Source organism: Diplotaxodon limnothrissa, linkage group LG20, assembly GCF_057381915.1.
Source record: "Diplotaxodon limnothrissa isolate DT_005_m linkage group LG20, D_limnothrissa_male_GT1.1, whole genome shotgun sequence".
NCBI classification, from domain to species: domain Eukaryota; kingdom Metazoa; phylum Chordata; class Actinopteri; order Cichliformes; family Cichlidae; genus Diplotaxodon; species Diplotaxodon limnothrissa.
Window position 1 is genome coordinate 38,883,193 of NC_140615.1, and position 12,124 is coordinate 38,895,316.

The following is a 12,124-nucleotide window of genomic DNA, read 5'->3' on the forward strand; positions in this document are numbered from 1 at the left end:
ATGTGCTGTGTGTTTGAAAAGCTTTTCCTGTTCACCATTGTCTCCAGCACCTTTCCTGTGCTCCCCACTCAGCGTCACGTCATCGGACCTTTAACGTGTCTCACCTGTTTCTGATCACAGCAGTGAAACATATACCTGTGTTTGTCCTTAGTGTTGCTTCTCGCTTTAGGCGAGGCCCGGATCTTTATTTGAACTTGGTTTAATTTACACCTTTAGCTCAAAATGAAACTATTAAAGGTGGGAGAGCCAGAATCAGCTCCGAGACAGTTCACAGTCCTACACTTCACGTGCACATGAAGAGTACTTCCTGCTGTGCTCCGAGTGATGCTCGTGGTTTCAGCAGCAGCCTCGTTCTCCTCCTGAGCTTCTGTTGAACTCTGAGTCCGGGTGAGGATAAACTCGGACTTCAGGTCTGTGAATCGGGTCCATGGTGGACTGAACCGACAGAATCTCCTGCACCAGCATCCTGAAACGCCACAGATTTCACAGCTTTAATGATGTGTTTTCCTGATTGATCAGATTGAATTTTCTGTTTAATACTCTTTTTCTCTCTTGTTTTAGATCTTAGATCTTTGTGTCAAAGGAAAGACGGCCTGGATACCTCGATAATGTTCAAAAACATCTCAGCTGTTTCCAGCCAAAACCACCAAAACCCGCGAGACGATGACCTGGTCAGAAACTCTTTGAGCTGCTCGCTCTGAGCTTCAGTAATTTCAATGATCGGAGAAAACAAGCTGTTGCAGGACGTCCCTCCAACATTCAGAGCATCATCTTTAAAGAATAAAGCCGTCGTTCCATTTAAACCAGGGAAGCAAATATGAAGTTGTTAGCTATTTAAAAGCTAGCAGACAGCTAGCAGTTACAGCTGGCTGTGTCAGTGAAAGAGGCCACGCCCCTAATAATACAAACTGGTGAGTTATAGAAACGCCCCCTCCCCCACAGGTGTTATTGAGGAGGAGGACCTCAGAGGAGCTACAGACATGGCTACGTTCACACTGCAGGCGAAAGCGCATCAAATCCGATTTTTTTGACCCTATGCGACCCATATCTGATCATGGTGTGACAAATCCGATATTTCCAAATCCGACCTGGGTCACTTTCGTATGTGGTCCTGAATCTGATACATATCTGATGTTTTAGAGAGCGACTGCTGTTTGATGGTCACGTCGTATTAAATCCGTCTTTTACGTCACTGACACAAGACAGACGCCAATTATCAGCGCCGGAGAAGACATCGAACGCTTCCTGTCCATCCAGTGAAACTGCTGGGAAGACAACGTTGGAGAAACGTGAACATTTTCTTTGTTCTGTATAATCTGCAGATTCTGACATAAATCTGCAGCTATCCTTTGAAGCACCGCTCCTCTAAAACAGCAATAAGGATCATTATTAGGTTATCTACATTATTATGTAAATAAAAAAATAACTTAAAGCAAAAATTGGGAAACATGAGGTCCGAAGTCTTTATATTAAGGCCATCAGTCAAACAATACTGTTGCTCTGGGTCTAAACAGAGCGCATTGTGTGTGACGTCTGCTTTTGCGCATGCGGCCGCTTTGAGCGTTCACACTAGAGCGCGTTTGCTGTCGCATTTTATTTGTAGTGTGAACGAGCAGACAAAAAAATCTGATTTGATCAAAGAATCTGAATTGAGCATCAAGACCTGCAGAGTGAACGTAGCCTGACTCTTTAGGTTGATTCCAGCTTCAGCAGGTGCTAACATAAGCTAATTTCCTTCTTGCATGTTACATTTTATTGAATAAAACTGCACATAACACAAAACTGAGATGTGGGATTCTACTGGATTGGTCCAGGTTTAACTCTAAATTCCTAAAAATGAATTCTCTGAGCTCTGCCTCTGATGTTCTCTTCCTACCTCGTGGCTTCTCCAACGTTCTTGTTGTCTTTGACTGAAGTCTCCATCCATGTAATGAAGCCGTGGGCTTTGCTGAACTTGTCGATGGTGTCTGCAGAGACAGCCCTGTGAGCGAGGTCGCACTGCAAACAGACCGAAGCAGAAAGACTGAGTTTATAGTCAGGTGACTCACTGCATGTTAGCAGCCTGTGCTCATTAGCCTGAACCTCAAAGCTTCCTGGTGGATCCTTCATTAGCTGGATGCACTCAATCACCTTGTTAGCAACTAGGATGCAGGGGATGGAGTCTCCGTTGGGCAGCATGGCCTTATTGTCCAGGTCCTCTTTCCAGTGGCGACAGCTGGAGAAACTGGAGGAACTGGTGACATCAAACATCACCACACAGCCCAGCGCCCCTTTATAGTAGATCCTGGTCATGGATATGAAACGCTCTTGGCCTGAAGAGACAAGGCAAAGGTCAGTGTGTCACCAATGCATCCATCCATCCATGACCCAGTCAATAATGCAGAGGCGTTAGATATTTTGAATTTAATTTTTATTTTATTTTGAACTATTTTTAATTGCTTTCAGTTTTCTTCCTGTCTGAAAATGTTCAGTTTAGTTTTTTTGTTTCATTATTTGTTTGAGTGTATTGTTGTTAAACAGATTGAAGATGTTCAGTTCAAACACAGCCCTTTATGTCAGGTAGACAAAGCAGTTTCTAAACAGGTGCACCAAAGCCTCCAGAAGCTTGTAGAGCACACTGACTCAAACTTCAAACGTTTGCTGTTGTTCTACCTGCACACCGTGTCATGTCTGCTGGTTTTAATCTTTTTCTCAAGTCGAGTTTTTGTTTTACGTCATTTAACCAGTCTTAGCATCAGCTGACCCACTGAGCTTAAAAAAGCTGAAGCCAAACTTTCTTTGTACCTGCGATGTCCCAGAGTTGCAGTCGGACTTTCTCTTTATCCGACCAGTGCAGCAGCTTAACGGAGAAATCCACTGCAGAAGGAAACAGTCTGTTTTAGAGACGCAGCAAGAGAGAAATGAAACGCCACTGAAGGCACATCTACACAGGAAAATATGAAAATAAACTCAAAGTTTCACTTTGCTTCTTCTGAAGTGAAACCTCTGTGAAATTAGTCATTAAGCGCAAAGAAGTGAGAGCTGGTTTCGTCCAGCTGAACCTGCACTCATTCTCAGTTGCTTCCAGGTATGTATAAACATTGAAATTAACAACGTGTCTCATCCTGTAATTATTCATTCAGTATTTTGTACACCTGGGGTCTGAATCAAGTGACTAATCCCCAGTTTCTAATCGTGCAAACAGATTGAAGGCTGTGAAATAATCAGTGATCTCCTCTTCATTTGATTCAACTCGTGCAGAGAGACTGTGAACCTCATTATTTCCTGGAGCTTTGGTTTAAAAGGAGGAGCGCTCCTGATGTGATGGGTTCAAATGTAGCTGTAGAGACCGGCGGACTGAAGTCGCCAGTCAAAGCAAACCAAAGGACAAAGTCTGAAAATCAACTCCAGCTATTTGTGTAAGAAACAAAGTTTTAGATCATAAAGTTAAAAACAGCCGAGGTCCTGAGATGAAAAATACATTTTGACCTGACGGTGGTGCTAGAGGACAAGTTACAGAGCTCCTTCAACAAAGAGAGAGCAGATTTCTCCTGTTTTGGCTTCCTGTTAAATCCAGAATTCAAAATCCTGCTCCTCACATACAAGGTCTTAAATAATCAGGCCCCATCTTATCTTAATGACCTTGTAGTACCATATCACCCTATTAGAGCACTTCGCTCTCGCTCTGCAGGCCTACTTGTTGTTCCTAGAGTATTTAAAAGTAGAATGGGAGGCAGAGCCTTCAGTTTTCAGGCCCCTCTTCTGTGGAACCAGCTTCCAGTTTGGGAGACATATATAAGTTGAAATGAATTAAATTAAAAACCCACTTTGTGTGTGTATAATAAATATAAGGTCCCTTGAGGAACGGTTTAAAGGGAACTCCCACAGTAAGCAAATTTCCTTGAATAACACGACTTCTCTGAAAAATTTCTAATTCAGGAAGAGGTGAAGGGAACGAGACAATCGTGGTGGGACAGATAAACGTTAAGATCTTTTAAGTCATGATCTGGTGTAACATGAGCCCAAAGCAGGAGCTGTGCGACAGTCTGATGGTTTTTGTTTTCTCAGTCAGGACCAAAGTGGTGGATCCACTTTTATATTCCATCTGTCTTCAGATTTTACATGAACATCAGTCTGCTCCTCTACGATATAAAAACCAGTTTCAGGTTAGTGCCTGCTATTTCTAACATGACTTCTGAAGTTTTCTGATGACCATGCAAAGTCTCAGGGCACCCAAACACACCACGCAGACCCTGCCAATGTTTCAAAGACTCAAAAGAGTAAAGCAGCCCTACCTCCCACCGTCATCTTGTAGGTCTTGTTGAACTGTCCGCTGACGTAGCGATGAACAAAGGAAGACTTGCCGACGTTTCCATCACCGACAATGAGAATTTTCAGAAGGTGCTCCGTCATCGCTGTCCTCCGTCACGCAACAGCAGGTGACAGACCTCAGCACGGAGAGCTCAAAGTTCACACCTCTGCTCAGGAAACACCGTTTATGAGCCAGACACACATTTTACTCACCTCTAACTAAACAACACCACACATACATGTTCTGTGTCTTTAAATTACACCACATTCAAATCTGCCCAGCCTCAAACCCAGAGAGGGGCCAGGCTTACACCTCGAAGCTAACTGTCCAACACTCTGCTGTTTCCTGACAGGAAGTTGCTGCAGGCCATAAATATGAATCAGACACATAAACCACGCCTTTGTGGACGGCGGGCTGTTAGTGACTTCTGTTGGTTTCTGTTGGTTTCATGGCAGTCTGTGATTACCTGCGGCCAGGTAATCACAGCTGTGTTAAGAGTGGGTCTCCTAATCGGAAGGTTGGTGGTTCAATCCCCGGCTGCTCCAGTCTGCATGCCAAATATCCCTGAGCAGGATACCAACCCAAGCTGCTCTCTGATGCGTCTCAGAGCCAAACCACCAACCTTCCGATTAGACCCCGGTTCCTACAACATGTGTCAAGAAGTATTGATCAATGGTTTGATAATAAATCAAATCCGTTTGATAGATTCCTGTTTTTGATTAGATTAGTGCTGGAGTGCCTCAGGGTTCTGTGCTGGGACCAGTACTGATTGCTGTTCTTGTGACACAGCATTTTTATCCATCATTGTCTTTTTTAAACAGTAAGAATACTTGAGCCTGTTTGCTTTTTAAATCTGTAACTAATTTTACTTCAGGAAAAGTTGTGATTAGTTTGGGGGGCTAAACAAAGATGATTTGTTTTTTCAATCACATTAACTTTTGTTTATGTCTAAGTTGTAAGAAATGAATGGGTTTATATTTTAGCACGACGCCAGTGTCCGGCAGCCTCGCCTCTGTCAGTGCTCCCCAGGGCAGCTGTGGCTACAAGGTAGCTGCCATCACCAGTGTGTGAATGTGTGTGTGAATGGGTGGATGACTGGATATGTAAAGCGCTTTGGGGTCCATAGGGACTACGTAAAGCGATATACAAATACAGACCATTTACCATTTACTTCATATTATTAGAAAACACTGCATTTTCTTCCATATTCAAACTGAATGCACTCGGTTACGTTTTTCCTCTGTTGTTGATGCTGTCCCAGCTTTACACAGGACACATAGAGCAACAGTAGACGTAGAACCTGCCCATCGTCTCATCAGCATGTTTCATGCTTCAGCCTGTTTTCAGCAGAAAGTCAAACCTCTCTCATTGGCTGCTTTCTTTTTCACAGGATCCAGCATCGGTGAGGATCTAGCTGACCTGCTGGCAGGAACAATGAAACATTACTGCCAAGGAAAACTACACAGGCTGCGGCATTTCAAAATACAGATGTACTAAAGAGCAGAGCATTGACTGAGAAATGTTACTAACATCAGAGGAATCAGGCTGTGCATCGTAACCAAAGCTGCAGAGTAAACGTGAACCATCAGGACACTTTCATGGAGGCTTCACTGTCCCCACCATCATCTTGGTGATGCAGGGAGAGTTTATCTGCTTTTACTTTGTGGTTCTTCCTTCTCCACCCTCGTCCTGCTGCATCTCCTCTTCATCTTCATCTTCCTGTCTCTGGGCCTTGTGGAGTCGAGTTTGACAGTTATTGGTGGGTGCAGTCGCCATGAAGCAGACTCATCTCTGTGACTCCGTCAGTGTGTTTCCAGCCTTTGTCTTTATCCCAGCAGCAGAAGCAACACAGGGACTTTTTAAGGTTTTGTGTTTAAAACGCTCAGATTGTCTGTGGTGTGGGAGGGTTTCTGTGTTTTTAGCTACAGATGTTTTCATCTGTAACGGATGCTGTATGTGACCTGTTCAGGGTTAGGGTTTGTAGAGTTTCAGGTGTAATTCTTTGAAGGCTCTGATCCTCCCAGCAGGTGTTTGGCTGAATGATGTTTCAGGTGTTCAAACCAGCAGCTCCCACAAAACAGCCGAGCTGCGGATCGACACGGAGGAATCCACGGTGGATCCTGAACGTGACGGATACAAACGGACTGGTCCTTGATTTAGTAATGGAGGCAGGTGAGTGTGGTGACATGCAGGTAAACAGAGGGATGGCGCTCCCCAAAATGGAGTAGAATAGAATAGAATATCTCTTTATTGTCATTGGACACGTACAACAAAATGATGGGTGCTCCACGGCAACTGTGCAGGAATTAAATATAAATAATGAGACGGCAGAATAAAGGACAGACAGGAGAAATACATCTAAAACAACAGAAAGGCACTCGTGGGAGAACAAAGTGAAGGAGGTGTACAAAGGTCTGAGTCTGTGTGTGAGTGACCTGACTGACCTGAGGGCAGCGGGTCAGACAGGTGGTGGACAGGGTGCCTGGCTTACCTGAGACAGGAGGATCTGGCAATGGCCTCTAGGGGTGTCAGAGGGCAGCCGGTGATGTTTTGGCGGGTCAGTGACCCTCTGTGCAGGCTTCCTGTTGCCAGTATTAGCCTCTGAGTACCAAACACCAGGCAGGAGGAGAGCACGCTCAGTTTGTGTTGTTGTGTGAAAGCAGTGCTACACACAGAAACTTAACACAACATGTACCAGGTGTGCTCACACGATCTGCTCACACCATCAGCTGGGATCCAGCAGGTTTCCATCCATGTGACAAACTCTGATTTCTGAAGTAAGCCAACACCAGCTGATTAACTGTGTGTTCTTGACTCTGCAGGAGATCTCTGAGTCCTCACAGTAGAACGACTCTCCACTAGGGATGGGTACCGGTGTCCGGTGCCATGATGGCACCTGTTCTGACATAAACGGTAGTAACCAGACTGAAAAGCAGCGCACATTTCGGTGCTTTTTTTCCCTGAGATGTCACACACTTTGGATCCTAGCCAATCATTTTACGTTTCCCAGGATAGTAGGCGGGCCCAGGTACGTCCGTTCTTTTAGAGCAGAGCTACAGATTAAAAACGCCCAAGGCGAAGCGGTCAAAGTCCTGCTGTACTTCACAGCAAAATATGCAAACTCAGCAGCAACAAGAGCTTTAAGCTGATACTGTGATACTGTCAAAGGAGGTAACACCTCAAATCTAATGAAACACCTGGCGACGCATAGCGTTTTGATAAAAGCCGAGAAATGCGCCGTATTTGATAGCTTGCTGCGAGACCTCACACCGAGCGCATCTACTGCGGGTGTGGTGCCTGTTATCGGACCCGGAGTTAGCAACATCCCCCAAAAACCCGAAGAGGAGAGTCCTGGCCCCTAGCCCTGCCAGTGTAGCAGAAATGATGAGGATGATGATGCAGCAGCCGTCCTTCTCTGCGTGAGTAGCTTCATGTTGTTCGTGTGTAATTTACGTTGAGTAGGCTAACCACGTTATTACATTAATGCATGTAAGGTGAACTAGCAAACATCATCATAGCTACATGCGGCTGTCTTCTTGTTTGATGGCAGATACTCCCTTCACCCTGGCCAAAAAGGCTAAAATGACCAAAGAAAAAGTGGGAAACAACAAACACACAGACACACACACACACACAGACACACAAACACACAGACACACACACACACACACACACAGACAGACAAACACACAGACACACACACACACACAGACACACAAACACACAGACACACACAGACACACAAACACACACAGACACACACACACACACACACAGACAAACACACACACACACACACAGACACACACACAGACAGACATACAGACACACAAACACACACACACAGACACACAGACAGACAGACACACACACAGACACACACACACACACACAGACACACACACACAGACAGACACACACACACAGACAGACACACACAGACAGACACACACACACACACACACACACACAGAGACAGACACACACACACACACACACACACACACACACACACATCAAAGGCTCTGATAACTCTGCGTTCGACTGTCACACTGTGACTGCAGCAGCTGTGCTTATGTTGCACATGTTGGGACCAGAAAAATCACGGTGTGTTCAAGGGGCATTGGAAATAACGCTATAAGGCGAAAAAGGAACAGTAACCATGTCTATAAGGGTTACATATAGATGCACAAACAGGCGATTTTCAGATATTTTGGTTTCCAAGGTTACAAAGCTCACACCTACACGTCTGATTTACAGGTACAAAGTATTCCTGAGAAGGTCTCCACCCTGGAGCTGTGGTCGTCACGACAACTTTACATTTGAATGTAAGCGCTGTTGGTGACACACTGAGCTTCACCCAGCAGGTGAGTTCACCTGTTTATCCAGTCTAAAGCTTTCTGTCTGCTGCTGATAGAGCTGCGACACCGTCCGGCAGACGTGTCACGGTTCCACTTTCCTGAGATTCAAAACCAAAATCAGCAAACTGAGACTAAAATCAGGGAATAATCAGAGTCATGAAATATTCATGAAAGAGAGAAAATAATGATGAGCAGTGAAATTAGACGAGGAAAGCGGATCTTAGCCACGAGCTGAAGGAAGCTAAAAGTCACAAAATCGTTGTTTGATAGTTACAGGCAGCCCGGCAGCGAGCTCCCACGTTTCTTATCTCAGTGAAACGGAGTCACTGTAAACGGGTGCTTCTTTTTCTTCTACCAGGACCTCTGACAGAACGGAGACCTTCAGGCTATCCTCCTGACAGCATCACCTCCAACCACCACGACGCTTCTGCTGAGCTTTAACGTCACTCCCATCATCTGCTGGAGGTAAAGGTGCCATCCAGGGAGAACTTCCTGTCCTAAACCCTTAACCGACCAATCAGCACGCGTTAGTATGATGGCATGGTTTCTGGCACGTGACCCACGCTGGGTTCTCTGAGCCACTGAACAAATCGTGACCAAACTTCCTGTCAGGATTCAAAGTAAAAGTTGTGTCTTCATCATAAAATGAAAACAAACAGTCTTCTTCTCTGCAGATTCCCCATCGAACCTCAGAATGCAGAGCGTCGGGCTTCAGCGCCGCCTCCTCGTCTCTGTCTGCCTCTTCCTCCGCCTTCTGACCTCAGCTGAGTCGCAGCAGGTGGAGCAGCTAGTGGAGGAGGTGCAGAATGTCCCAGTGGAGGTCATCACTGAGAGCTCCCCCTGCAGCGCCACCTGTGGGCTGGGCCTCCGGACTCAGACTCTGTGCCTCCTAAATGACAGCAGGGCAGCGATGGAGGAGAAGCTGCCGAGCGGCGGTGAAGCAGAGGTACAGACGCAACACTGCTGAACACAGGAAGAGGAGGACGTGGTGACCATCTGTGTTTGACCTGCAGGTGACGGAGAAGTGCCGCGTCCGGGCGGTGCAGTGCATGGACACGTGGCAGTGCGGACTCCAAACCATGACAGTCACATCCGGACAGAGGGTGGAGGTTGACTGTGTGGGAGACGTGATGGAGGCCACGGGGAGGTTCTCCTGGAGGTGAGGAAGAGGTCTCAGTTTTAAACCAACCTTTGGGACGGCTGGACCAGACGGGACGTTTGGACAATGAGACGACAGGACTAACCTGCCCGAAGGCGGGCCCTCATCGTGTCCTTCAGTTTTAGATTCCATGTTTATTTTATTCTGATCTTCAGTCGGACTCTGTCGGCTTCTTTTACGGCTCAGGGTGTCGTGGCGTTACGCCCGAGGGATCATCAGCACTGACGACGCTCTGCTCGCCCGCTGGGACGCTCCCGAGCTGGACCGAGTGGTTCTGGACCCCGTCAGAGAGGAGGATGCAGGTGAGCGCACCTCTGCACGTGCTCAGTCAGACCCACATTGTAGAAGTGACGTGATTCTGCTGGGATACACCGTCTTTATTTGTGGGTCACTAACCTGTAAAAGCTCTTCTTCTGTGGTGACGCTGACACGAAAGGAAAATATTTGTGAGAGTGAAACTCGAATCAGACTGACTCCTCCCATCGTCCTCAGGGACGTACCGCTGTGACGTGCAGGACGCCGCCTACCGCAGGGTCAAACGGGCTTACTGGGGCATCCGGGTTCTGCCCGTCGGCGTCCTCAGCCTGGACTACGACAGCTCGCTGGCCCTTTGGGATGAAGGCGAGAAGAACCAGACCGAAGAGGAGGAGGAGCAGAGGAAGATCTTTCCCTTTGCTCTCCTTGCGGTACGTTTGGTTTGGAACACGTTCATTTAATGCTTCTTTGTATTCAAAGTTTGGCTGCTGCTTTGGTCACAGATGGGCGTCAGCGTAGCGGTCGCTGGCGTCTTCGCTGCTCTGCTGAGAGGCTACGAGGCGATGAAGAGGATAAGGAGGAGGAGAAGAGGGATTTAAAGGTGTCTGGTTCCTTCTGAATCTGCCAACCTGCTTCAAATAATTGAAAATCGTTTTTCAGGAGTTTGTTATTAAAATGAATGACAAATAAAACCCAAACCTGCAGATACACGTCACCAACAGGTTTCAGTTTGGTACGCGCTTCATTCTGCCGGGTGCAGTGCGGCTGTGTTCCTGTAGATGGCAGTGTGGGCTCAGCCCTGATGAAGCTCTGCAGCTCATAAATCAGCTGCTGCATACAAAGCTTTTTATCCACATTTTAAAATATTCTTTAAGAGTTGTGAAAAAACTAGTGTTCCTTTTTTCCAGCATTCCAGGTCACAGCTGGAACATCTGTGCGCTGAGGTGCATCCATGTGTGTTACAGGTGTGTTTGAGTCTCAGGCTGCAGGGCAGCTCCAGCCAGGCAGGGAAAGCATTAAAGACTGCCCTCCGTAATAACCAGCATGGTGTTGTTGGCAGTGCTTTGGTGCTTCCGTGGAAAGGCGTCTCCTCAGCAGTGATTCTGCTTCACAATAAGAAGCTTGTTTTAGCACAGGTCAGGTGAACGAGGCCACGATGCTGTCGAGCTGAGTGAGCGAGCGGGCAAAACAAACAAAGTGATGATGATGAGCTCGCTGTAACGGATTCATGTCCTGGTGGAAGCAGCCCTGCGACGAAGCACGGAGGGGGGTCAGGTAGGCCTACGTCAGGACCATTTACTGTCCTCAGCAGGGAAACAGTCAAATGTAATGCACATGTGGTTCATGACTAATGCACCCATCTTATTGTTGTGACTCAGACGTTACATGGTCTTCACTGCACCCTCTAACTGGTCAGACTGGTAGTTGGTGTAAAAATGCAATGAAACTGGTTTTAAACGATGCCCCAGTAATAACTCGTCTTCCCAGGATCGCTGTCCCGTTTTTTAAAATGATAAGCCACCCTGGGGTTTGTGATGAGGACCCAGAGCAGTAACATCTCTCTCTCTGCGGGGCTCTCATTTATGAAATGGAGCGTCTCACTCTGAAAAATGTCGTCTGTAGCAACGTCCAATCAGTGTTTGAGCATGAAAACCCAGCCAACGGCGCTCTGATCAACACATCTCCAATCAAAACAAACTGATCGCACCTTTTGATTCCCCTCTATAGCGTTTCCAGCCATAGACCAAAAACATGACCACCAATGAGCAACATGTTGACTTAAAGGGGAGGAGCTAAAACAGCTTGTTTCAAGCAGAGGTGAAGTGAGGGGCTCGTACCTGCAGCCGAGCGGCTGATTTACCAAAGAAGAATAAAAAGAATGAAAAATATGAAAAGGTTACAAAGGAAGGAAAGCACAGCTGCTGCAGAGAAATCAGACATGTGAGAAGAAAAGTCGCTGCACATCAGATTATTCTTCCACGTTACTAAAAGTGAGACTGAAACCTGGGAAGAAGCCAGCCAGAGGTAACGGACTGATCAATATCAGCCCTCTGTCAT

At 46.6% G+C, this 12,124-nt stretch overlaps 2 protein-coding genes across 3 annotated transcripts; one reads left to right on the forward strand and one right to left on the reverse strand.

Moving 5' to 3' along the window:
- Positions 1 to 336: 336 nt before the first annotated feature.
- LOC146611491 (ras-related protein Rab-29-like) lies at positions 337 to 4,392 on the reverse strand. The gene is made up of 5 exons (XM_085344568.1): positions 4,275 to 4,392; positions 2,785 to 2,856; positions 2,131 to 2,312; positions 1,877 to 1,998; positions 337 to 466 (listed from the first exon to the last, which is right to left on the reverse strand). Exons 1-5 carry the CDS (start codon positions 4,390 to 4,392, stop codon positions 337 to 339), a joined length of 624 nt encoding a protein of 207 aa, XP_085200694.1.
- A 4,945-nt stretch (positions 4,393 to 9,337) lies between these two features.
- On the forward strand, positions 9,338 to 10,665 carry tmem81 (transmembrane protein 81). Of its 2 annotated transcripts, none has more exons than XM_085345462.1 (5): positions 9,338 to 9,592; positions 9,666 to 9,811; positions 9,998 to 10,113; positions 10,304 to 10,497; positions 10,570 to 10,665. In XM_085345462.1, exons 1-5 carry the CDS (start codon positions 9,347 to 9,349, stop codon positions 10,663 to 10,665), a joined length of 798 nt encoding a protein of 265 aa, XP_085201588.1. In that variant the 5' UTR covers positions 9,338 to 9,346. The 2 variants fall into 2 exon arrangements, with proteins under 2 accessions (XP_085201588.1, XP_085201587.1); XM_085345461.1 differs by having other exon boundaries at positions 9,347 to 9,598.
- The last annotated feature ends 1,459 nt before the right edge of the window (positions 10,666 to 12,124 follow it).

What these genes read in the sequence shown, in the direction of transcription:
- LOC146611491 (XM_085344568.1), bottom strand. Translation starts at nt 4,392, where the DNA reads ATGACGGAGCACCTTCTGAAAATTCTCATTGTCGGTGATGGAAACGTC. An exon ending in GCAACTCTGGGACATCGCAG is followed by an intron (nt 2,313 to 2,784) that starts GTACAAAGAAAG and finishes TTGTCTCTTCAG; the next exon opens with GCCAAGAGCGTTTCATATCC. An exon ending in AACGTTGGAGAAGCCACGAG is followed by an intron (nt 467 to 1,876) that starts GTAGGAAGAGAA and finishes GTGGCGTTTCAG; the next exon opens with GATGCTGGTGCAGGAGATTC.
- tmem81 (XM_085345461.1), top strand. Translation starts at nt 9,347, where the DNA reads ATGCAGAGCGTCGGGCTTCAGCGCCGCCTCCTCGTCTCTGTCTGCCTC. An exon ending in CGTCAGAGAGGAGGATGCAG is followed by an intron (nt 10,114 to 10,303) that starts GTGAGCGCACCT and finishes CATCGTCCTCAG; the next exon opens with GGACGTACCGCTGTGACGTG. An exon ending in TTCCCTTTGCTCTCCTTGCG is followed by an intron (nt 10,498 to 10,569) that starts GTACGTTTGGTT and finishes CTTTGGTCACAG; the next exon opens with ATGGGCGTCAGCGTAGCGGT.